Genomic DNA, 27,397 nt, shown 5'->3' on the forward strand with positions numbered 1-27,397 from the left:
TGGATAATGGATGGACAGTAAGCGGCTTGGATAATGGATGGATAGTACGTGGCTTGGATAATGGATGGACAGTAAGCGGCTTGGATAATGGATGGATAGTACGTGGCTTGGATAATGGATGGATAGTAGGCGGCTTGGATAACGGATGGATAGTAAGCGGCTTGGATAATGGATGGACAGTAAGCGGCTTGGATAATGGATAGATAGTACGTGGCTTGGATAATGGATGGATAGTACGTGGCTTGGATAATGAATGGATAGTAAGCGGCTTGGATAATGGACGGACAGTAAGCGGCTTGGATAATGGATGGATAGTAAGCAACTAGGATAATGGACGGCTAGTAAGCGGCTTGGATAACGGATGAGTAGTAAGCGGCTTTGATAATGGATGGACAGTAAGCGGCTTGGATAATGGATGGACAGTAGGCGGCTTGGATAATGGATGGATAGTACGTGGCTTGGATAATGGATGGATGGTACGTGGCTTGCATAATGGATGGACAGTAAGCGGCTTGGATAATGGACGGACAGTAAGCGGCTTGGATAATGGATGGATAGTAAGCGGCTTGAGTAATGGATGGATAGTACGTGGCTTGGATAATGAATGGATAGTAAGCGGCTTGGATAACGGATGAGTAGTAAGCGGCTTTGATAATGGATGGACAGTAAGCGGCTTGGATAATGGATGGACAGTAAGCGGCTTGGATAATGGATAGATAGTACGTGGCTTGGATAATGAATGGATAGTAAGCGGCTTGGATAATGGATGGATAGTAAGCGGCTTGGATAATGGATGGATAGTACGTGGCTTGGATAATGGATGGATAGTACGTGGCTTGGATAATGGATGGACAGTAAGCGGCTTGGATAATGGACGGACAGTAAGCGGCTTGGATAACGGATGAGTAGTAAGCGGCTTTGATAATGGATGGACAGTAAGCGGCTTGGATAATGAATGGACAGTAAGCGGCTTGGATAATGTATAGATAGTACGTGGCTTGGATAATGAATGGATAGTAAGCGGCTTGGATAATGGATGGATAGTAAGCGGCTTGGATAATGGATGGATAGTAAGCGGCTTGAGTAATGGATGGATAGTAAGTGGCTTGGCTAATGAATGGATGGATAAGTGCTTATAGTTTACTGCTTGTAAAATAGGGTTTTCCCTCACTTTGTTGCCCCAAATCTTAGAAGGGTTTTGTAGATTTTCATTTTTCTCATTGCAGACCATAAGCTTAGTCTTAATGCAAAAAATACAATAAAAACAGTAACAGACGGTCATCTAATGATAAATCTGTGTTTTACTTTGAGCAACAATTATGAATCTGGATTCCTGATGAAGTAAATATTCTAAATGAAACCCGTCAGTACCATTGATACAACATTAAGTCAACTCAGTAACACAACCCACTCAGTTTCAACTAGCAGTTCATGACATCGCTCTGAAACAAGACAAATCCCACCAACATGAACACAACATGTTACTTTTTTAGAACAGATTTTAATTTCTATTTTTTTTTTATTTGCATTGCAAATATTTCACAAGGAAGTCTGAAGTCTGAAGATTGTAAGTACTGGTTAACATCTCTGTTTTGGTGCTTGTGTGGGGCTGTCCCAGGCTGACCCCCAGAGAATATGACCTTTAACCCTTAGTGATCTAGAATATTTCTTCCTCATGTTTTGTCGACAGTGAAAGGGTCCCAGCGGGATGCTGGCAGCTGCTGAAAGGGGAATTCAGCCAACATTTCTTCTAATGATTTACAGTAAAAGTTGCCTCAACTGTTTTTGATTCTGAATTTCCAGGAACAATGGGAACAATGGGACTAATGGGAATAATGGGAACAATGGAAATCTAACATCATATTTCTCTGAGGTGGCTAAAAGATGTTACTGTACCTCTGGTAAATATGGGTTTAAGGAAAAATGAAAAATGAACATTGATTAGAGGAAGATGAATCCTGTTGTCTATTAATCCAATGTGCAATCCTCCGCCTCAGTCCAACCCCTTAACCTGACCTGGAGGTCACGACATCAGCTGGAAAAAACTCTTCAAAAAGCAGATGCATGCACTGTCTGTCAGTGACAAACCTGTAAGACATTATGGTGGAATGTCCCTTTTGAAAGGTCCATATTCTGAAGGGTGTCATACACAACACAGCAGAGCCTTTCCAGACCTCCCGTCCAGCAGAGGGAGCCCTGACGCTGACAAGCGTTCCTCTTCCACGGTCAGCCAATGAACAGCAGAGCGAAGCACCCAGGACCAGATGCTGTAATGATAATGACAAGCTGTTCTACCACTGATTCTGTTGTACAGCTGATTGTAAAACTCACCACTGTTCCCATTCACCAGCCAGCCAGACGGAGCAGGACGTCTAGGTGATGGCTGGTTACCTGGTCAGCTGGCTGTTAACTACAATTAGTCAGCAGCCGCAGTCCACCAGGAAGTGGTGTTTGGCTGGTGCTCATTGCTTTTGTCAATACTGGGTTAGTATCCAGTGACAGAACCAGCCTGGCTGGGGGTATCATTGTATTTGTATGTAGGGGTGGGAGGTGAGGGGACCTGGGGCAGCCACAAATAACAGCAGAGAAGAAGAAAAAGGGGATACATCAATTTAAAGAACAGGCACATTGGATCAGAGTGTTTGTGTGTGTGTGTGTGTTGTATAAACAGTCACTGTTTACAACAGTGGAAAAACTCAGTTCTGTTTCTCACAGAAAAACACTCCTTTTTTCTTGGTATCCTGTAGTCATCTGTCATTTTGCCCCCTGCAGGGCATCGGCACTGCTGCAAGGCTGTCCCACTTCTTATAAAGTATGTTCCTGTGTGTATTTTGTGTGTTTGTGTGCGTCTTTACAGGTATTTCTGTTGAAGAGATGTCACATGATCAGAATCTCTTTTGTGGGTATGTGACTGTGAATGTCCTCGAGTGTGTGTGTGTGTGTGTGTGTGTGCGTGGGTTTGTGTGTGTGTGTGGGGGGTCCCTCAGATGATCTCAAAGGTCTTCTTTAACTCCATGATGAGCTGCCAGTCTGATTTCTGCATCTCGTCTCTGAACCAGTTCTTTAGTGCATCAATAGATGCCCTTGTGATCTGAAACACACACACACACACACCCTTGAGACTCCGAACTGTAACTCACCCCCCCCCCCCTTCCTCCCAACTGTATCCGGCCGAGTACCTATAACAATGTGATCTATAACAGTGTGACCTATAAGTGTGATCTATAAAAGTGTGATCTATAGATGTGTAATCTATAAACATGTGATCTATAGAAGTGTGATCTATTACTGTGACCTATAACAGTGTGATCTATAGAAGTGTGATCTATATAAGTCTGATCTTTAACAGTGTGACCTATAACATTTTTATCTACAGAAGTGTGATCTATAACAGTGTGATCTATAAACATGTGATCTCTAAAAGTGTGATCTACAACAGTGTGATCTATAAGTGATATATAAAAGTGTGATCTATAGAAGTGCAATCTATAACTGTGGTCTATAGAAGTGTGATCTATAACAGTGGGATCTATAAACATGTGATCTCTAGAAGTGTGATCTATAACAGTGTGATCTATATCAGTGTGGTCTATAAAAGTGTGATCTATATCAGTGTGATCTATGCCAGTGTGATCTACAGAAGTGTGATCTATAGACATGTGATCTACAACAGTGATCTATAACAGTGTGATCTATAAGTGTGTGAGATCTACACTACCGTTCAAAAGTTTGGGATCACCCAAACAATTTTGTGTTTTCCATGAAAAGTCACACTTATTCACCACCATATGTTGTGAAATGAATAGAAAATAGAGTCAAGACATTGACAAGGTTAGAAATAATGATTTGTATTTGAAATAAGATTTTTTTACATCAAACTTTGCTTTCGTCAAAGAATCCTCCATTTGCAGCAATTACAGCATTGCAGACCTTTGGCATTCTAGCTGTTAATTTGTTGAGGTAATCTGGAGAAATTGCACCCCACGCTTCCAGAAGCAGCTCCCACAAGTTGGATTGGTTGGATGGGCACTTCTTTGAGCAGATTGAGTTTCTAGGGCATCACATTTGTGGGGTCAATTAAACACTCAAAATGGCCAGAAAAAGAGAACTTTCATCTGAAAATCGACAGTCTATTCTTGTTCTTAGAAATGAAGGCTATTCCATGCGAGAAATTGCTAAGAAATTGAAGATTTCCTACACCGGTGTGTACTACTCCCTTCAGAGGACAGCACAAACAGGCTCTAACCAGAGTAGAAAAAGAAGTGGGAGGCCGCGTTGCACAACTGAGCAAGAAGATAAGTACATTAGAGTCTCTAGTTTGAGAAACAGACGCCTCACAGGTCCCCAACTGGCATCTTCATTAAATAGTACCTGTTAGAGCCTGTTTGTGCTGTCCTCTGAAGGGAGTAGTACACACCGGTGTAGGAAATCTTCAATTTCTTAGCAATTTCTCGCATGGAATAGCCTTCATTTCTAAGAACAAGAATAGACTGTCGAGTTTCAGATGAAAGTTCTCTTTTTCTGGCCATTTTGAGCGTTTAATTGACCCCACAAATGTGATGCTCCAGAAACTCAATCTGCTCAAAGAAGTGCCCATCCAACCAATCCAACTTGTGGGAGCTGCTTCTGGAAGCGTGGGGTGCAATTTCTCCAGATTACCTCAACAAATTAACAGCTAGAATGCCAAAGGTCTGCAATGCTGTAATTGCTGCAAATGGAGGATTCTTTAACGAAAGCAAAGTTTGATGTAAAAAAAATCTTATTTCAAATAAAAATCATTATTTCTAACCTTGTCAATGTCTTGACTCTATTTTCGATTCATTTCACAACATATGGTGGTGAATAAGTGTGACTTTTCATGGAAAACACGAAATTGTTTGGGTGATCCCAAACTTTTGAACGGTAGTGTATATCTACAAAAGTGAGATCTATAACAATGATCTATAGAAGTGTGATCTACAACAGTGTGATCTATAAGTGATATATAAAAGTGTGATCTATAGAAGTGTGATCTATAACAGTGTGATCTATAAGTGTGCAAGATCTATATCTACAAAAGTGTGATCTATAACAGTGATCTATAAAAGTGTGATCTATAACAGCGTGATTTATAGCAGTGATCTATTAAAGTGTGATCTATAACAGTGTGATTGATCAATAACCGTGTGATCTATAACCGTGTGATCTGGGAGTGTTACGTTTCTGCACTAACTGTTCGAAGGAGGTAAAACTGTGGTCAACATAGAGATCAGACAGTGAGACCATATCTCTTCTGCACCATGTTTTAAAAGCCTCATCCATCACTGATGGGACCAATACGTGGCTTTTTGCAGCTGGTGCAGCCTGCAATAGGCCCCTCAGGGAGAAGGATCTTCTAAACTGATTCCAGATTTGAACTGAGTACAACAATAAGATTAGAAGTGAATCTGGAAACAGGTTGGGTGAATGGCCATTTAGGGCTGGCCCAGTCAAGCCAAACATACCTAAGCAATATTCTTCAATAGAACAGCTTACGGAAGTCAAACACTGACGCTTTAAGCAGCACAGCAGTGGTGTGACTGCTGAGTTTGGGTCATACTGTTGAAGTCTACCTTGCTGACAATTATGTCTGTGGCCTCAAAATGGCGTCCGTACATCTTGGGTGACTCTCCTGGGATGGGCTCAATCTTTACACAGATCTCCTGTCCCTTCTTAGCAGACTCTACCGTCTTATGGTTCACCTCAATACTCGTCGCTATGCCAATGTCTACAAACTGAGAGGGCACATACAGAAGACACAGACACACATCATGTAGATAATATTTTTGATAATCTCACATCAATATCAGATTTTCTGTTTTTTTTAAACCCCCCCCCCCTTTTCTCCCCAATTGTACCCGGCCAATTACACCACTCTTCCGAGCCGTCCCGGTCGCTGCTCCACCCCCTCTGCCGATCCAGGGAGGGCTGCAGACTACCACATGCCTCCTCTCTCCTGGGATGGGCTTCCCTCTGCACAATACCCCACTACACACAAAGAAACACAACGCAGAGTCCCAGGGTGTGTAGAGAGGCTCCCGCACCAGTGGGCTACATCTTTGGTGTAAGCGGCTGGTGACTCCACGTCACCAGCTGCTTTTTTTCACCTGACAGTGAGGAGTTTTACCAGGGGGATGTAGCACTTGGGAGGATCATGCTATTCCCCCAGTTCCCCCTCCTCCCTGAATAGGCACCCCGACCAACCAGAGGAGGCGCTAGTGCAGCGACCAGGACACATACCCACATCTGGTTTCCCACCAGCAGACACGGCCAATTGTGTCTGTAGGGACGCCCCACCAAGACAGAGGTAACACGGGGATTCGAACTGGCGATCCCCGTGTTGTTAAGCAACCGAATAGACTGCCATGCCACCCGGACGCCAAAAGTTCATGTGTTTAATGAAGGGCTCCTTGTTTTGCTGCTATTCAACAATAAAGAACAGTGTGTGGAACAAGTCGTCAGTTTATTTAGCAGCCTAGAGTAGACGACATCAGGCTACGATGCAACAGGCTACGCCTTGCAATCAGTGTATTATGTTGGCCAAACAACCGACAATGAAATAGTGCAACACTGCTCACTTTGCTGTAGCCTGCGCTCAGTTTGGAGGTGTGCGGGGCAGGTAGGGTTAGGGTGGTTAATTTATGCATATTTAACGGGTCGGGCAGTGAGGATTAGCTCTCATAACAGGTCGGTTGGGTGTGGGTATTAAAAAACTCTGACCAGTGCATCACTACCTGTCACAGTCAGGCGGACAGACTTACTCCTTTGCTGGGGACACAGAGCGGGGTACCCTGGTGAAGCACCCCAGCCTCCACAGACACCCCCATCACGATAGGGTCTCTGGAGTTAAAGATGAACTGAGGCAAGATCTTCAGCTTGACTGGAAACACTGCAACATGTCTGATGCACACACACACACACAGACACAGAATTACATCAACAGTTTCCTGTTCAGTTTCAGTAAATATATTGGACATGATCAACACGTGTGTGTTTGTGTGTGTGTGTGTTTGCATACTTGAACTCCTCCTGTTTGGCCTTCTTGTAGTCTTCTCTGTACTTGGTGAAAGCATCAAACAGGTGATAGATGATTTCAGCAGAGAAGATTCGTACACCCAGACTGTCAGCCATCTCCTGGCTGTCTCGCTCCACCTTCACATCAAACGCCAGGATCACTGCATACCTTGTGGGGAGAGTGACAACTTTAGTAACCTGGTGGAGAGAGCAACAACTTTAGTTACCAACCTGAAGATCTACAGTCAACCAAATCTCCTCTCTGAGTCTTTCATCTCTGGTGTATTCAAGATGATAGCTAATCCATGAACACCACATCCTGCAGATAAGCATCCACATCCTGTGTGTGATGTGGAGGCTTGGTGTCTGGTAGGACAAATGACAGGGTGCATAGTTTTCCATCTTCATCATAGCAGCCAGATGAGGAAGAAGTAGGCAGGTCGTACTGAGTGTGAAGAAGAAGTGAAGGTGTTGTGTCTAGGCAGCAGACATGACAGAACAAGCTGGCAGAAGACCTTCACCAACACAGTACAGCAGTGAAGACCACTCACTGTGGGTCATGCTCCAGCATGGTGGAAGCTTTCATAACATCTTTCTTGTGGACCGGCCCGATGTTGATACCAGCATACTGCAGACACACAGGAAGACAGATCATGGGACAGGAAGAGAGACCATGAGACAGGAAGACAGATTATGAGCACGAACAGGTCACTGATGGACCAACTAACAACTTTCAGATCTCGTTCAACCAGGTAACTGACAAACACTGATATAATAATAAAAACATAACAATATAATCATTTATATTTATCAATGTTAAAAATTCTGTTTTTAAGCTGTTGTTGCTTGATGCTACCTTTAAATATCAAGAGCACATCTGGTGATGATAATTCTGTTCTCTGACAAGTCAAACTGACAGCTGGACTCCTGTTTTACACAAACATGACACCAACCACTGTGTTATCTCTCTCTCTCTCTCTCTCTCTCTCTATATATATATATATATATACACACAGACATACATATATATCTATATATGCTATCTATCTCAGTCACTCTCTATTTCTCTCTATATATACATATACATCTCTCTCTCTCTCTCTCTCTCTCTCTATATATATACACACACACACATTTATATCTATATATCTTTATATCGCTATATCTATATATATCTACATATATCTATATATATGTGTGTATGTGTTTGTAGCATTTTTCTTTTTTTCCTGGAAACCGTCAATGGTGTTGGTAAGAGTGCTCAACTAATGAGGAGCAGAATATCAATACAGATGTAGAATTTTTTTTTTAATACAGCAGTACAAGCTTGTTTTGTGCGTCGCGCACTCATCAGCTGCTAATGAGTGCGTGACGCACAAAACAAGCTTGTACTGGCAATGTATAAAAAAATTTTCCTACATCTATATATATATATATATATATATATATATATATATATATATATATATATATATATATATATATAAAATCAATACAGATAGAGGAAAAAAAGATTTTAATACATAGCAGTACCGGCCTGTTTCGTGTGTCGCACACTCATTAGCTGCTAATGTGGTTCAACAAAGAATCATACAGTTTACGTACCCAGCGTTTTCTACCCCTCCATTGATTGCTGTGCATCACAAGTACCTACCCCATTGGTTGTTATAGGTTAAATGTTTCCCCATCTGACTGGTTGCTGTCCAACTGAAATTAGGGGCATGACACTGGGCAACGTAACTGTATGATTCTTTGTTGAATCACATCAGCAGCTGATGAGTGCACCACGCACGACACAGGCCTGTACATACATATATATGTGTGTGTGTGTGTGTGTGTATGTATGTATAGATAGATAGATGATGGATGGATGGATAGATAGAGAAGGATGTGGATAGATGGATGGATAGATAGATGATGGATGAATGAGTGGATAGAGATGGATGGATAGATTGATTGATAGATAGATAGATGGATGTGGATGGATAGCTAGATAGATAGATGGATGTGGATGGATAGATGGATGGATGGATAGATAGATAGAGATGGATGGATGGATAGATTGATTGATAGATAGATAGATGGATGTGGATGGATAGCTAGATAGATAGATGGATGTGGATGGATAGACGGATGGATGGATGGATAGATAGATAGAGATGGATGGATAGATTGATTGATAGATAGATAGATGGATGTGGATGGATAGACGGATGGATGGATGGATAGATAGATAGATAGATAGATAGATAGATAGATAGATAGATAGATAGATAGATAGATAGATAGATAGATAGATAGATAGATAGATAGATAGATAGATGGATGGATGTTGGATGGATGGAAAGATGATAGATAGATCGATGGATAGATGGATGATGGATAGATGGATGGATGGATGGATGGATGGATGGATGGATGGGTGGATGGTAGAGGACTCACGGGAACTTTGGAGGTGCGGAGGAACTCCAGCAGGGCCTCCAGAGAGCCCAGGGTGGAGGCCTGGACATAAACTCCTTTCTCCTCCAACTTTATGGAGCTCAAAGTCTGTTTCAACTCCCGGATCAATTCATCCTGTAAACACACAACTGAGTTCAACAACCGAGGCTGGAGATGCATCCTACACATCCTGTAAACACACAACTGAGTTCAACACCCGAGGCTGGAGATGCACCCTACACATCCTGTAAACACACAACTGAGTTCAACACCCGAGGCTGGAGATGCACCCTACACATCCTGTAAACACACAACTGAGTTCAACACCCGAGGATAGGGATGCACTGAGCCACTGTTCTTCACTTCTGATCTGATTCCAACACCTGAATGTTTTTTTTGAATATTATTATAATTATTATTGTTGTTGTTATGTGTAAGGTTACATGAGGCTGTACTAAACCATACAGTACTTATTAAAAGAGCAAAAAATATACAAAAATGCATTGACATTTAAATGTATTCCAGAGCAATGTATCTGAGCAGCAGAGTTGTGGACTCGAGTCACATGACTTGGACTCGAGTGCAACTCGAGTCACAAATCTTATGACTTGACTTGCCAAAATGAAAATTACTTGAGACTTGACTTGAGACTTGACATCTATGACTTGGACTTGGACTTGAGCTGGGTGACTCGAGAGAATTGTTTGAGTGTTTTCTCAATGTTTATGCGGGATGCACCTCTCTCGTATTTTATTTATTTTATTTTGTAATCATTCTTCATTTCCAGCGCGCACACAATTACCTACGCGCAGGCATCACGTAGGGCCAATCAAATGTTTAGATGGGCGGGAAAACAAAAATACTCAAATCTAATTGGAGGTACCATCATGCTACTCAAAAACTAACGCCAGCTCTGCTGAACATGAGCGCGGAGAGTCTGCAATCATGGCAGGCGCAGCGGCGGCTGCTGGAACGATTCCAGAAATAAGGATTTGCGGCTGTAAGAACTTGGAAGTTGTTGGGAAGAAAAGGACTGCCGTTGGTAAAACATGTGCAGCGAAATTATCAGATGGGATTTCAACAACGTCAAACTTTGTGCGTCATCTGAAAAGCCACAAAGAGAAGTAAGTTAGCTAGCTAGCTAGCTAGCTAGCTAGGCTACAGGTACAGTAGCGTGTGAGTGGTCAGACACACACACAGACCCAATCTGCTCGTTAGCAATACGCCAGCCAGGCTGTATCGCCCGAACACCGTCCCAATCTCTTCTCAGCAACACAACGGAACGTACTGTTCTGTTTCAGAACACCTAGCAGCGAGTACTCAGTTCTGCTGGCCCAGCGGGCCAACCATCCATGTCTGGCCGATGTAGCGGTCACCGGAATGAATTAGCATACCCCCTGCTGCCCCCTGATAATTAGCCTATCAAACTCTGTTTCAGTGCATGGTTCCACGTATCATACTATAATACAATATGATATAATATACTATAATATACTATAATACAACATGATGTAGTTTTAAATATGCATAATATAATGCGGTTCTCGAGAAAATCAGCCCATTCCGAACGGGCACTGAACTAGTGGTATTCAGTCGGGATTATGTTTACACTGTTTTTACTTGAGCATTTAGACTTGATGCTCCGAATTATGTGCTACCGACGACTCCTGCCGAGGGACTACAGATGCAAATTAGCTTATAGCTAATTCTGGTGCAATGTATTTATTGTGCATTGTCCCTGTCAAATAAACAAATAAATAAAAAATATTAAAGTATCTCCATGATTCAAATTAATCTAGTTATATACTGTCTTTGGAAAGATTTTTCTCCATTGATTTATAAACATTTATAAATACATTTACTTGTTTCATGAAACAAAAAATTAATACCTATAATTTCCTATATTACAACACTTTTTGTATGGCACAATGGCAATTGAAATAATGCTCCGAGCATGACACACCGTGCACTGCACCCAATATGAAACATAGCCTACTAAGCATGGGCTCAGATGAGAGCCATGGGGTAGTAGGTTATTTCACAAAGCTGGCTAACTAAGCAAGCCTCACTTCTGCGCAGAGTGAACCCCGGAACAGCTCTTTTTACTCCAATCCATGTTCCCGATCTGAAGGGTTTCCAGGGTTTACTTTGCGCAGATGTCAGGCATCATACTCAGTTAGCCAGCTTTGTGAAATACTCCCTTGTGTCTAGTCCAGTGGTTCTCAAACCTCCATGGCTGTGACCAAAAACGCACCCCTATATATTTTAATGTACGCTTATTAAGTACACATCGTCACGTACATCGGTACTTAATAAGCATACATAAGTAGGGTGTGCCTTTCGTCACACACAGCCCATGTATTTATTGAATTACACCAACAGCACCCCTGATTCCACTAATCTAGGGAGTCAAATAATTAAAAGGCAGGGAAGGCGATTTTTTTCAGAAGCACTTTTTGTTGTATTTTTTGCAATTCTCTTTACATCCCGACAGCAATCAATAAATAAAATGCTCTGACACTAAATTAAAAAAATAAAAAGAGTAATCTATGGAAGTCGCAGGACCGTAATAAACCCATCCAATCATTTTAAGGTGTCCGGTTAAAATGATTGGATGGCCTACCTGCCTGTCCACCTATCTCCCTGCAGCAGTAGGCTAGTCAGGCAGTGCGTGTTTGCGTGTTTTGGAGGAGTGGCTTTGGAGGGAGGCGATAAAGTCCTAGCCAACCTGATATTTTGCAAGTGCAATGAATTGTAGGTCGAACTAGACAAGCAGAGAGAGTGTTTGTTTATTGTGTATTGGAATGATCAATATGTTTTGTATTGTTATTAACAGTTGTGCGCTCATTTGTGATTTAGAGTGTGCCTTTTATTATTTCTTAGATGTAAAACAAAATCCAACTGTTGTCCAAATTTTAACACAATTAAATAACAATTATTTCTAACATTATCTGTGGTTTATTTATGTACTATTGTACTGAAACAATTTAATACTACCTGAATTTAAAAAAAATGTGTTAAATTGGAATAAAACACCCTGCATTTGAGACTTGATGACTTGACACCTGAAATTAGGGTCTTGTGACTTGACTTGACCTGAGCTCGGTGACTTGGGACTTGACTTGAGACTTGCCCTTCATGACTTGGGACTTGACTTGAGACTCAAAGGTTAAGACTTGAGACTTACTTATGACTTGCATAACAGTGACTTGGTCACAACTCTGTTAAGTAGGCATCACATACAACTCATTTAACATGTTAATTTACTTAAAGGGGCAAACTGTGCTTTTCCCTCTGCAAATTACCCAAAATAACTCGATTTAAAAAGAAGACCTATATTTATATTTATATATTAGTCATTTCCCATGAAAATGCCAGGAAACGTGATATGTTTTGTTGGTGAGGGACATAAACATTACATGACATGACATTCCAGTCATTTAGCCGACGCTTTTATCCACTGCGACTTACAATAAGAGCATCATGTAACGCAGGAGATCAAGAGAACTACTAGTCATCAGAGGTCACAAGTGCATCTAAACAAGCATCTAAGAGCAAAACCAGTGCTAAAGTAGAAGAGGTACCAGAGGTAAGAACAAGTAACAGGGTAGTAGTTATTGAAGAGGTGAGTTTTCAACCTGCGCTGAAAGATGGGCAGAAACTCCGCTGTCCTGACATCAGTGGGGAGTTCATTCCACCACTGTGGGCCAGGACAGAACCGAGCCGGGACCGGGTCGATCGGCAGCAGGGGCCTCTGAGCGACGGGGCAACCAGGCGTCCCGAGGCAGCAGAGCCAAGTGGTGGGGTGGGGGTGGAGGGCTTGATCATGGCCTGGAGATAGGAAGGAGCTGTTCCTTTCACTGCCCTGTAGGCTAGCACCAGAGTATTAAACTGGATGGGAGCAGCTCCTGGGAGCCAGTGTAGGGACATGAGAATGGGAGGTGTGTGGGAGAACTTAGGGAGGTTGAACACCAGACGAGCTACAGCTTTCTGAACAAGCTCCAGAGGTCTGATGGCCGACGCCGGGGCACCAGCAAGGAGGGAGTTGCCGTAGTCCAGCCGGGAGATGACCAGAGCCTGGATGAGCACCTGTGCCGTCTCGTCGGTGAGGAATGGGCGACTCCTCCTGATGTTATAGAGGAGAAATCTGCAGGAGCGAGCAGCCGATGCAACGTTTGCAGCAAACGACAGTTGGTCGTCCAGGATCACACCCAGATTCCTCACAGTCCGAGCTGGCGTCACCACGGTGTTGTCATGGTGATGGCCAGGTCTCGGTGCGGGAAACCTTTCCTCGGGAGGAACATCAGCTCTGTCTTGTCCAGATTGAGCTTCAGGTGGTGTGTTGCCATCCAATTCCGAGATGCCAGTCAAGCACGCAGCAATGGGTGTCTCTACTTGTGTGTCAGGGGGAGGAAAGGACCACACTGACTAGGTGGTGATCAGTACACCAAGTGGAAACAGGTTGCTCCTGACTGAGCTGGTGTTGAGGTGTCTGGTGATGTACTTTCTGTCTAGCCGGCAGCCTGACCCTGTTCCCTGAAACCTTCACCCTTGTGTCCTGTCTATCTGCTGTCTGAACTTTTTATTCTCCAAGCATCAACCAAAACAAAGTGTGACAAAAACGTGGATGAAGTGATAGAAGATTGCAAATGTGGTTCTTCACTTGTCCTGTCCTGTCACTTGTTATCACCGACAGCCAGGAGGAGGATAACAAGTGATAACATCCTCCTCCTCCTACTGGCTCTTGGTGAAATGCAGGTCCACTGCTGCCGCCTCCTCCCCATCACTCTGCACCTCCTGCCCAGGCTCGGCTGCAGCAGCTCCCGGAGAGGTTACACATGCAGCAGCACCACCAACTCCACACACACCGGGTCCCTCTGATTACGTCCTCTGATACACTTACTACGTCCTTGACCGCCATTTTATCTTTCTCCGAAATACTATGGCGTTTAGGAGACTCCAGGTTTACATTTTACGGGGTTTCAATTTTTTCCCTCATCACCCCCCCCCCCATCCACCCGGTCAGCAGCTTCCACATCCTCCGCTTACCGCACGTGAAGGGCTTGTGTCCATGTCCCAACCCTCAAAACACTTCATACTACCTGAACTTACATGAACCATTTTGGCTGTGGGCTTAAAACTGCATTATTATATATTTATAGTCCATAAACACATCAGACTAATCTGGACCGGCCGTAACACCAGTCTGATATCTGATGAGTGAATTACATCAGTATTGGCACCTGACACCAATACTGGATCAGCCCCAACTCTACCTGAGGCCAAACACACACCCCGTGACCCCCCCCCCCAAACAAACACACACTGTGACCCTACTGTGACATCTCTGTGTGTATGTCTGTCCGTATGTGCATGTTTGTGTGTGAGAGTGTGTGTGTGTTGTCCTACCCTGAGTACAGGAACCTCGTCTTCTCTGTGAGCAACCAGCAGAGGGAGCCCTGCCAGCGTCTTTTCCAGGTCTTTACCCAGAATCTTCACCCCCTGGGAAGTCGACACTTCCTTGTGCTTCTCATATTGGTTCTGTACACACGTCAATCCATCCATCAGCCAATGAGTTCGTCCATACCATTTCAGATAGTTATGAGCACAGACAGGTAGATTACATGAGAGCAGAATGTGGTGCATTAGGCTTGTTGCAGAGGGCAGTTTTCACCTGTGTCAGGTGGTATGAGAGCAACTGATGAAGTTTAATTCAACACATCTGATGCGCTAATCACTACACAACAACAGCTGCTATCACAGTCCAGTCGTGCTATCAAAATACAACCAGGCCACAGGTAGGTCAGGCCGTCTCACACAAAGAACTGCCCCCCCTAGTGGTTAAATGTGGTAACAAAACACAAATAAAGATTAATTTCACACCTTCACCCTGAGTTCCTTCAAAGGGGGGGGCAACAGGAGCCCCCTAATCTGAGTGATAATGGGCCCTTCCACCCCCGGCACAATGATGGTCTCTCCTTCCCGCAGACATCCGTTAATCAGAATAACATCTATCGTAGTTCCCATACCTGGGAGAGCTTTCACCTGCACACGCGCACACACACACACACAAACACATACATACACACACACACACACACACACACACACACACATAAACACATACATTCACACACTGTTAAGACGACTTGATGCATGCTCAATAATCAAAGTCAGAAAATCAAAGAAGGTTGAATCAAGTCATCTGGACACGTTTATTTTTTTTTAAAATTGTATTTCTGATTTCTCCCAATTTAGCGGCCAATCGCTCCCTATTTTAATTCAAACACAACCCTCGTACTGCATGCGTTCACCAACTGCATCTCTCCAGCCGGCAGTCCCGAAGGAGTCGCCTTGCCACGACACACACACAGAGACGCATTCATGTGACGAACACAAGCTGACTCCGCCCCCCTCCCGAAGACAGCGTTGCCAATTATTGCTGCTTCATTGAGTCCGGCCATAGTCGGATCTGACGAGACCGGGGCGCGAACCCCGGTCCCCAGTGGGCAACTGCATCGACACAAAGCCGATGCTTAGACCGCTACATCACCGCGGACCCTACGTTTATTAAGAGAAACATTTCATCACCATCCAAGTGACCTCTTCAGTCTCACCTGACTGCAGGTGTCCCACCCTTATAAACATTACAGTGACTGCAGGTGTCCCCACCCTTATAAACATTACAGTGACTGCAGGTGTCCCCACCCTTATAAACATTACAGTGACTGCAGGTGTCCCACCCTTATAAACAATACAGTGACTGCAGGTGTCCCCACCCTTATAAACAATACAGTGACTGCAGGTGTCCCCACCCTTATAAACATTACAGTGACTGCAGGTGTCCCCACCCTTATAAACATTACAGTGACTGCAGGTGTCCCCACCCTTATAAACATTACAGTGACTGCAGGTGTCCCCACCCTTATAAACAATACAGTGACTGCAGGTGTCCCACCCTTATAAACAATACAGTGACTGCAGGTGTCCCCACCCTTATAAACAATACAGTGACTGCAGGTGTCCCCACCCTTATAAACATTACAGTGACTGCAGGTGTCCCCACCCTTATAAACATTACAGTGACTGCAGGTGTCCCACCCTTATAAACAATACAGTGACTGCAGGTGTCCCCACCCTTATAAACAATACAGTGACTGCAGGTGTCCCCACCCTTATAGACAGTACAGTGACTGCAGGTGTCCCCACCCTTATAAACATTACAGTGACTGCAGGTGTCCCCACCCTTATAAACAATACAGTGACTGCAGGTGTCCCACCCTTATAAACAATACAGTGACTGCAGGTGTCCCCACCCTTATAGACAGTACAGTGACTGCAGGTGTCCCCACCCTTATAAACATTACAGTGACTGCAGGTGTCCCCACCCTTATAAACAATACAGTGACTGCAGGTGTCCCACCCTTATAAACAATACAGTGACTGCAGGTGTCCCCACCCTTATAGACAGTACAGTGACTGCAGGTGTCCCCACCCTTATAAACAATACAGTGACTGCAGGTGTCCCACCCTTATAAACAATACAGTGACTGCAGGTGTCCCCACCCTTATAGACAGTACAGTGACTGCAGGTGTCCCCACCCTTATAAACAATACAGTGACTGCAGGTGTCCCCACCCTTATAAACAATACAGTGACTGCAGGTGTCCCCACCCTTATAGACAATACAGTGACTGCAGGTGTCCCCACCCTTATAAACAATACAGTGACTGCAGGTGTCCCCACCCTTATAAACAATACAGTGACTGCAGGTGTCCCCACCCTTATAAACAATACAGTGACTGCAGGTGTCCCCACCCTTATAAACAATACAGTGACTGAAGGTAAGCCCACCCTTATAAACAATAGTGACTGCAGGTGTCTCACCCTTATAAACATTACAGTGACTGCAGGTGTCCCCACCCTTATAAACATTACAGTGACTGCAGGTGTCCCACCCTTATAAACAATACAGTGACTGAAGGTAAGCCCACCCTTATAAACAATAGTGACTGCAGGTGTCTCACCCTTATAAACATTACAGTGACTGCAGGTGTCCCCACCCTTATAAACAATACAGTGACTGCAGGTGTCCCACCCTTATAAACATTACAGTGACTGCAGGTGTTCCCACCCTTATAAACAATACAGTGACTGCAGGTGTCCCACCCTTATAGACAGTACCTTGACTGCAGGTGTCCCACCCTTATAGACAGTACAGTGACTGCAGGTGTCCCACCCTTATAAACAATACAGTGACTGCAGGTGTCCCCACCCTCGCCCAGGCCTCAGTGGGAGTCTGTTGGACTTGTGAGTTTTTGCATGCTAAGTGAGAATGGGGGTGGACAGGACTGCGTTACCTCCATGACCTGGGCACGCAGCTCATCACAGTGGGCCAGTCTGCGGGCCAGCATGCTCTGTGTGAGATCCACCAGCAGGGAGATCAGGTTTCCCATCCCATCTCCACTGTGAGCCGACGTGGGGATCAGAGACACGAAGGTCCTGGGGTCCTTATTCTCATAGAACAGAGCCGCATTCAGACCCTAAGGATGGCATGCGCGCGTACACACACACATGCACGCACGCACACACGTAGGCACACACGCACGCACGCACACACACACACACACACACACAGACACACACACACAGTTTATGCTTATCTTTCAGTCTGTTTATAGTATTTGGATGTAGGTTGTCTTTTCAGTTGATCAAAATCTAACGCTATACTAGGGCTGTGTATAGGCGGGAATCTGGCAATACAATACATATCACGATACAGGGGATACGATACATATCACGATACAGGGGATACGATACATATCACGATGCAGGGATACGATACATATCACGATAGATATCACGATACAGGGATACGATACATATCACGATAGATATCACGATACAGGGATACGATACATATCACGATAGATATCACGATACAAGGGTGTGCAATATGTATCACGATACAGGGATACAATGCATATCACGATACAATGGATGCTATAAGTATCACATACAAGGGGTTATGATACATATCACAGTACAGGGGATACGATACATATCACAGTACAGGGGATACGATGCGTATCACGATACGGGGATGCTATAAGTATCACGATACAGGGGACACAATACGTATCTCGATACAGGCGTTACGATTCAATATATCGCGATATGTTGCGATATTGTAACAAAGGCGATGTACTGCGATTTCCCAGGCCTGTGCTCTTTGTGCTTATGCTATTTCCTGTCTCAGTTTACGTCGTTGGGTTGGAGTGTGTTACGGCCTCCTCTTCCTGCCTGCTGGCTTTGTCTTTGTTTCAGTTTCTGGTTGGCGGGTTTCACGCTTTGTTGTTCCCGCGCTCCAGGGAGGCTTCCAGGGGATCTGCATGCTTCCTGAGACTTCCGGATCCCACCGCTTCCTCTCTAACGACCAGCACATTGTTTATTGAACTTTATTCATCTTTTTTTTTTGTATTATTAAATATTTTGATTGTTGTTGCAACCCTCGACTTGTCTCCCTTCTTTTGTTACTTCCCTTGAGCCGGGGTTGTAACAAGTGGAAGAGTCAAATGGCTGAAGATAGATTACAACTCTGTTACCTCTGTTGTGTGTGTCAGCACACAGGGCGTGTGTGACGCGTCAGTGCGGTAGTACTGGGGTAGTAGTGCTTGTAATTAATGCATGCTGTGTGCTGCTTCTGGTTGCTACTTTCTGCTTTCAGCTACTGCCGCCGGCTAGCCCTCTTGCAGGGGGTGAAAAGAGGAGCCAAGTGTGTAAGTCTCCTCCTGCTGGTACATAGCCTCTCCGTCGCCAAGACTCCTGCAGTGCCTCCTCGTGGCCACACACGGTAACTGGGTACTTTGCAGTCCCAGGCCAAACTGTAGGGGATCTTGGAGCAGCAGTGGGCCCCAGAGAGAAGGCGCGCAGGCCCACCCGTGTGTGGACACACCCTGGCGTCTCTCAACCACTGCCCCAGTTATGGGCTAATAGCAACTAAGTCCTCAACGGCGGAGCGGGTGGAAGATGGTGGCTGTGAGGAGCACCACAATGGCCGCAAAGGCGGAAGAAGGCTGCAGCAAAGAAGGGCCCCCAGTTGTCTTGGTCTCCATGCCACTGGATCCTGGCCTTTCTATGCCAAGGACTGTGTGGAGGGTGCCTGTGCACCAGCCTCCCCACATTAAAAGATTCCACACACAGGTGTCCTGCCGAAAGGGAATCAGACAAAGTCCCAGACAAACATCCCAGACAAAATCCTGTGGCGATCAGGAAGTGGTGACGGGGGCAGGACCGTGAAGTCTGGCAGCTCCTAGCCACACCCTGACACACAGGCGGTGGGTGTCTGATTCAGTTGTTAACCTCTTGGGCTGAAGCAGAAAGAGCTTTTCGGCAGCTGAGCAGCCATATTTAGGATCCACTCTGCTCACCTCGGTAGAGGAAGGGGCTGGAAAAGGTGCCCTAAACATAACCTGCCTTGAAAACTCCCGTCTGGGCTACCGCACCCAGAGGGATCACCACTAGACTGGAAAATGTGGACCACTTTACATACCTCAGAAGCCTCCTATCCTCCAAAGCTAATATTGATGAGGAAATACACCACCGCCTCAGCTGTGCCAGTAGGGTTTTCTCAAGACTGAGGAAAAGGGTCTTTGAAAACCGCGACCTCCAGGCCAGAACGAAAATTCTGGTCTACAGAGTGTTAGTGTTGCCCACCCTACTGTATGGATCAGAATCCTGGACCACATACAGCAGGCACCTGAAGGCACTGGAGGCACATCATCAGAGGTGCCTTCGAAAAATCCTCAAGATCACCTGGGAAAATAGATGCACCAACACCAGCGTCCTGGAGGAGGCTAACATTCCCGCTATCACTGCCACCATCGCCCAACACCAGCTCAGATGGACTGGCCATGTCATCCGTATGCCTGACTCTCGCCTTCCAAAACAAGTCCCATACTCCCAGCTCCTCACAGGACAACGTGCCCCGGGTGGTCAAAATAAAAGGTATAAGGATAACATCCAAACGAACATCAAAAAATGCCACACAGATCCTAAGACCTGGGAGGACACAGCGACCAACAGGACGACCTGGAGGAAACTTGTCCAGGAAGGAGCTGCACTTTATAATAATGATCTCCGACATGCTGCAGAAGACAAGCGCAGACTCAGAAAGGAGGCAGTTTCCACCAAAAAGGCCCAAACCAATCCCACAACTACCACCGCCCACCCCTGTCCACACTGCAACAACATATGTGGCTCCAGGATCGGCCTCTTCACCCACCTGAAGACCCACAAGGATCAAGAAGGAGGACAGTCATACTTGACCCCGAGTGACCGCCGAGGATGACACATAACACAAAATGTTTGTCACGAACCTTTACATGTAAACAATTAAAAAGCGATACAGTGGTTCTGAGAATTGATACAGTATCACGAGCGATAACATCACGATACTTGAGTGTAACGATATTTTCTTACAGCCCTGTGATCTACCAGTACAACATCATGTCATGGCATCATGTCATCATGTCATGGCATCGTGTCATGTGATGTCAAGTCAGTCAGTCCACTGTGAAATCCATATGACATATCAAAGAAAGTTGAAGCAGGTCATATGGACACAACGTTGTGTCCACATGACCTGCTTCAACTTTCTTTGATTTTCTCACCTGGATTACTGGGCATGCAGCAAGTCAATATGATAGGATTTAACTATTATGTGTCTGTAGTCATGTGATGCAGACTGATCATGTGACAATGTAATGTCCCGTCGACTCAGACCTGCTGGGCGAACTCTACAATGATGGCTTTGGACCTCTCATCAAACTCATCCTTGGTGTTTTTCTTCTGCTTCTTCAGCGTAGCCACCACGTCCGTTTCTGGACTCTTCTTCCAGTCGTACAGACGATCGATCTGACGCAGCAAATAGAAACTGTCATAAACAACATTTAATCATTCACAGAAATGATCTTTTCTTTGTAAAAATCACTGACCGTAAGTGAAAGCTAATCTCACTAAAGCTCATTCTACAGAACATTTTAGCTAACCGTATGAAGAGAAAGCTGTTTACTGATGCATCGGAGACATTTCGTTGGAATGATAATAACTGAGTTTCGTTGTTTTGGGGCAAATTTCTTGAAGCTCTTGAAAGTAAAAGCGTCTGTCTGGTAAAGCGTACCCACCTTGTTGAGAGCCACTATAAAGTAAAAGCGTCTGTCTGGTAAAGCGTACCCACCTTGTTGAGAGCCACTATAAAGGGACATTTCTTCTCTTTAAGGAGGTTGATGGACTCCAGGGTCTGAGGCTCCAGACCATGCATGATGTCCACCACCAAGATGGCGATATCACACAGAGAACTACCCCTGTTACGCAGGTTACTGTTTACATACACACACACACACACACACACACACACACACACACACACACAAGTTAGTGGTTTGTTCCTACATACATGTAATGTAAATTTACTTTTCATGGCAGGCAGACGGACAGATAGACAAAGAGACAGACAGAGACTGGAAGACAGACACAGACAGGAAGACAGAGACACACACACACACACACACACAAGTTAGTGGTTTGTTCCTACATACATGTAATGTAAATTTACTTTTCACGGCAGGCAGACGGACAGATAGACAAAGAGACAGACAGAGACTGGAAGACAGAGACAGACACACACACACACACACACACACACACATAAACAGACAGAAAGACAGACACAGACAGAAAGACAGAGAGACAGACAGACAGACAGACACATACACACACACACACCCACACACAGAGACAGACACAGACAGGAAGACAGACAGAGAGATAGGTACCTGAAAGATTCGTGTCCAGGTGTATCAATAATCAGCATTCCAGGGATCTTGACACTGTCTCTGTCAAACTAAAGAAACAGTGTCTCTATATACAGGTATATACATGTCTCTATACATGTCTCTATATACAGCTACATAAATGTCTCTATACGCAGCTATATAAATGTCTCTACATATAAATGTCTCCACATACAGCTATGCTACATGGCCAAAAGTACTGGGACACGCCTCTTAATCACTGAATCCAGGTGTTTCTTTGCCATAGGTGAATAAATCCAGCAGCTAGCCATGCAGTCTTCATTTACAAACATTTATGAAAGAACGGGTCGTTCTGAAGAGCTCAGTGAATTCAAGCGTGGTGCTGTCATAGGACGCCACCTTTGCAGTAAGTCAGTTGGTGAAATTTCTTCCCTGCTGGATGTTCCACGGTCAACTGTAAGTGGTATTATTGAAAGGTGGAAGCATTTAGGAACAACAGCAACTCAGCCAGGAAGTGGCAGACCACGTAAAGTCACACAGCGGGGTTAACGAGTGCTGAGGTGCATAGTGCGTAAAAGTCACCAACGCTCCGTTGACTCAATAACTGCAGAGTTCCAAACTTCCTCTGGTGTTCACATCAGCACAAAACCTGCACCGGGAGCTTCATGGAATGGGTTTCTATGGCCGAGCAGCTGCATGCAAGCCTTACACCACCAAGCACAATGCCAAGCGTGGGATGGAGTGGTGTAAAGCACGCTGCCACTGGACTCTGGAGCAGTGGAAACGTGTTCTGTGGAGTGACGAATCACGCTTCTCTTGTCTGGCAGTCTGATGGACGAGTCTGGGTTTGGTGGATGCCAGAAGAACATTACCTGTCTGACTGCATTGTGCCAACTGTACAGTTTGATGGAGGAGAGATAATGGTGTGGGGTTGTTTTTCAGGGGTTGGGCTAGGCCCCTTAGTTCCAGTGAAGGGAAATCTCAATGCTTCAGCATACAAAGACATTTTGGACAATTCTATGCTTCCAACTTTGTGGCAACAGTTTGGGGAGGGCCCTTTTCTGTTCCAGCATGACTTTGCCCCAGTGCACAAAGCAAGCTCCATTAAGACATGGTTGGGTGAGTTTGGTGTGGAAGAACTTGACTGGCACGCACAGAGCCCTGACCTCAACCCCATCAAACACCTTTGGGATGAACTAGAATGGAGATTGTGAGCCAGGTGTTCTCATCCAACATCAGTGCCCAACCTCACAAATGCTCTTCTGGATGAATGGGCAAAAATTCCCACAGACCATCCATCCTCCATCCATCCATTATCTGAACCGCTTATTCTATTCTCAGGGTCAGGGGGATGCTGGAGCCTACCCCAGCACTCCAAAATCTTGTGGAAAGCCTTCCCTGAAGAGTGGAAGCTGTTATAGCTGCAAAGGGGGGACCAACTCCATATTAATGCCTATGGATTTAGAATGAGATGTCATAAAAGCTCCTGTAGGTGTAATGGCCAGGTGTCCAATACTTTTGTACATATAGTGTGTATAAATGTAGTGCTCATGTATGCCAGGAGGGCAGTGCTGCAGCAACATGACCACATTACAGAGGATGAGGAACTCTGGCAAGGAAACAAGGGAAATCAACACAAGAACAAAACAGAGCATAAACCCCCCCCCCCCCGTGTACCGACTGTGTTTTGTTCTAAATTGTGTTACCTTTCATCCTGTGTAAGGACTGAGTCTGGGTAAACATGTTTATACGTATGTGTGTGTGCGTGTGTGTGTACTGAGTTTGGGTTAACGTGTTTATACATGCGTGTGTGTGTGTACTGAGTCTGGGTTAACGTGTTTATACATGCGTGTGTGTGTGTACTGAGTCTGGGTTAACGTGTTTATAAGCGCTTGTGTGTGTGTGTGTACTGAGTCTGGGTTAACGTGTTTATACATGCGTGTGTGTGTGTACTGAGTTTGGGTTAACGTGTTTATACATGCGTGTGTGTGTACTGAGTCTGGGTTAACGTGTTTATAAGCGCTTGTGTGTGTGTGTGTATATACATACATTTTTGACCATTTTGGTCTGTTCTATAATTGTGTCCAAAGGAACGTTTGTTGCTCCGATCTGCTGAGTGATCCCCCCCGCTTCTCCATCCTGGACATGTGTGTGTCGCAGCTACACACACACACACACACACACACACACACACACACACACAAATACAACATATTATGGACCTATTCAGATACCAAGTTTACTGTCAGCCAGAGGAGGAGACAAAAAGACAAACACACACACGACCAGGCAGACAGAGCCGGGCGGTCAGTATACCTTGTCCAGGATCTTGGTCTTTCCAGTGTCTACATGTCCCAGCACACAGACAACAGGAGCTCGCAGTTTGTTCAAGTTGATGTTCTTCAGGTTATCAGCTCGCCGTTTCTATGGCAACAAACGGAAAAAAACATCAGTCTTCCCATTCAAACAACTTTAATTGTAATATAAACTTTATCAAGAGCTTCCCAACCAGGATGGACAGACAGGGACAAGGTTCCAGAACAGCAGTGTGGGAGGAAAACCTCATACTGACATCGTTCTCTCAACATAGTGATGAGGACAAGATCAAACTGATGACAAATTTCTCTCTGGCCCTTTAGAACCAAAACAACGTCACCGCCATGACACCTAAGTAACTCCCCCCCGACGCGCCGCAGATGGACAGTGTGTACGTTTAAACCACACACTTTATCATTTACTTCAAGCCTGAGTTTGTGTGTGTGTGTTTGTGTGTGTGTTTACCTCGATGCGTCTCTTGGCACGGTCATATAGTCTCTCCTCTTTCGTCCGCCCGTCGTCGTCTTCGCTCTCGCTGCTCTCCTCCTCGCTCTCCTTCGCTCCTCTCCTCTTCCCCTGCTGTGGCACCTCCTCCTTCTTCTGCTGCTCCTCCTCTCCCTCCTCACTCTCTTCCTCCTCTTCATCATCTTCTTCTTCCTCCTCTTCCTCCTCTTCCTCCTCCTCGCTGTTATCTTTGGGCCTAGTGGGGACAGTGGTCTCCTTCACCTCGATGTGGACCTTCTTCAGTTCTGGGAGACAGAGGTATAGTGATTACAGTGGAGATAAAGAGTCTACACACCCTGTTAAAACAGAGGTATAGTGATTACAGTCTACACACTGATAAAATGGCAGGTTTTTGTGATGTAAAAAAAACAAACACAAGATAAATCATGCCAGAACCTTTTCCACCTTCCATGTGAATTTGAAATCTATAAAATAAAGTGAAAAGAATGTGATGGGTTTTTGACAGAGGGTCGTATCATTCAGTATTAACTTCAGTGGAAGTCTCAACAGTCTCTAAACGGTACCACCCAAACTTCCCACACTGTTGTAAGAGCCAAACAGAGAAATATGGAGAAAATATGACATCTCAAGTAAAACCTATTTAAAAATATGCCATCTTCGTGGATAAAAATACAAATTCATAATGGAACTTTACAATTTTCCATGTCCAAATATTCTCAGGAGATTTGATCGATTTGAACCTTTGCCATGTTTTATGCATGACTAGAAAACTAGTCAATACATTTCCAGGACAAGTGGAAACTGCATCATCACTATGATTGTGATATGATGCCTTCACTGGTACCTCTAATACGATATGATTGTGATATGATGCCTTTACTGCTACCTCTGATATGATATGATTGTGATATGATGCCTTTACTGCTACCTCTGATATGATATGATGCCTTTACTGCTATCTCTGATATGATATGATGCCTTTACTGCTATCTCTGATATGATATGATGCCTTTACTGCTACCTCTGATATATGATTGTGATATGATACCTTTACTGCTACCTCTGATGTGATACGATTGTGATATGATGACTTTACTGCTACCTCTGATATGATATGATTGTGATATGATGCCTTTACTGCTACCTCTGATATGATATGATGCCTTTACTGCTATCTCTGATATGATATGATTGTGATATGATGCCTTTACTGCTATATCTGATATATGATTGTGATATGATACCTTTACTGCTACCTCTGATGTGATATGATTGTGATATGATGCTTTCACTGCTACCTCTGATATGATATGATTGTGATATGATGCCTTCACTGCTACCTCTGATATATGATTGTGATATGATGCCTTTACTGCTATCTCTGATATATGATTGTGATATGATGACTTTACTGCTACCTCTGATATGATATGATTGTGATATGATGCCTTTACTGCTACCTCTGATATATGATTGTGATATGATGCCTTCACAGCTACCTCTGATATATGATTGTGATATGATGCCTTTACTGCTACCTCTGATATGATATGATTGTGATATGATGACTTTACTGCTACCTCTGATATATGATTGTGATATAATGCCTTCACTGCTACCTCTGATATGATATGATTGTGATATGATGCCTTTACTGCTACCTCTGATATGATATGATTGTGATATGATGCTTTCACTGCTACCTCTGATATATGATTGTGATATGATGCCTTCACTGCTACCTCTGATATATGATTGTGATATGATACCTTTACTGCTATCTCTGATATGATATGATTGTGATATGATGACTTTACTGCTACCTCTGATATGATATGATTGTGATATGATGCCTTTACTGCTACCTCTGATATGATATGATGCCTTTACTGCTATCTCTGATATGATATGATTGTGATATGATGCCTTTACTGCTATATCTGATATATGATTGTGATATGATACCTTTACTGCTACCTCTGATGTGATATGATTGTGATATGATGCCTTCACTGCTACCTCTGATATGATATGATTGTGATATGATGCCTTCACTCCTACCTCTGATATATGATTGTGATATGATGCCTTTACTGCTATCTCTGATATATGATTGTGATATGATGACTTTACTGCTACCTCTGATATGATATGATTGTGATATGATGCCTTTACTGCTACCTCTGATATATGATTGTGATATGATGCCTTCACAGCTACCTCTGATATATGATTGTGATATGATGCCTTTACTGCTACCTCTGATATGATATGATTGTGATATGATGACTTTACTGCTACCTCTGATATGATATGATTGTGATATAATG

At 44.2% G+C, this 27,397-nt stretch overlaps 1 protein-coding gene across 2 annotated transcripts in view; it reads right to left on the bottom strand.

Moving 5' to 3' along the window:
• Positions 1 to 1,300: 1,300 nt before the first annotated feature.
• The window catches only part of eif5b (eukaryotic translation initiation factor 5B), a 50,700-nt gene continuing 24,603 nt past the window's right edge, over positions 1,301 to 27,397 (bottom strand). For both annotated transcript variants that reach the window (XM_056301012.1, XM_056301010.1), the window contains exons 12-26: positions 25,068 to 25,351; positions 24,603 to 24,710; positions 24,336 to 24,446; positions 22,308 to 22,375; positions 21,710 to 21,851; positions 21,256 to 21,387; positions 17,832 to 18,014; positions 15,355 to 15,516; positions 14,881 to 15,012; positions 9,475 to 9,606; positions 7,584 to 7,660; positions 7,037 to 7,201; positions 6,780 to 6,918; positions 5,592 to 5,753; positions 1,301 to 3,091 (exon numbers count right to left, since the gene is read on the bottom strand). In XM_056301012.1, coding sequence (XP_056156987.1) covers positions 2,984 to 3,091; positions 5,592 to 5,753; positions 6,780 to 6,918; positions 7,037 to 7,201; positions 7,584 to 7,660; positions 9,475 to 9,606; positions 14,881 to 15,012; positions 15,355 to 15,516; positions 17,832 to 18,014; positions 21,256 to 21,387; positions 21,710 to 21,851; positions 22,308 to 22,375; positions 24,336 to 24,446; positions 24,603 to 24,710; positions 25,068 to 25,351 — 2,105 coding nt within the window. In that variant the 3' untranslated portion in view covers positions 1,301 to 2,983. The remainder of the gene's footprint in view (positions 3,092 to 5,591; positions 5,754 to 6,779; positions 6,919 to 7,036; positions 7,202 to 7,583; positions 7,661 to 9,474; positions 9,607 to 14,880; positions 15,013 to 15,354; positions 15,517 to 17,831; positions 18,015 to 21,255; positions 21,388 to 21,709; positions 21,852 to 22,307; positions 22,376 to 24,335; positions 24,447 to 24,602; positions 24,711 to 25,067; positions 25,352 to 27,397) is intronic.

This window comes from Lampris incognitus, chromosome 21 (genome assembly GCF_029633865.1).
Source record: "Lampris incognitus isolate fLamInc1 chromosome 21, fLamInc1.hap2, whole genome shotgun sequence".
Taxonomy (NCBI): domain Eukaryota; kingdom Metazoa; phylum Chordata; class Actinopteri; order Lampriformes; family Lampridae; genus Lampris; species Lampris incognitus.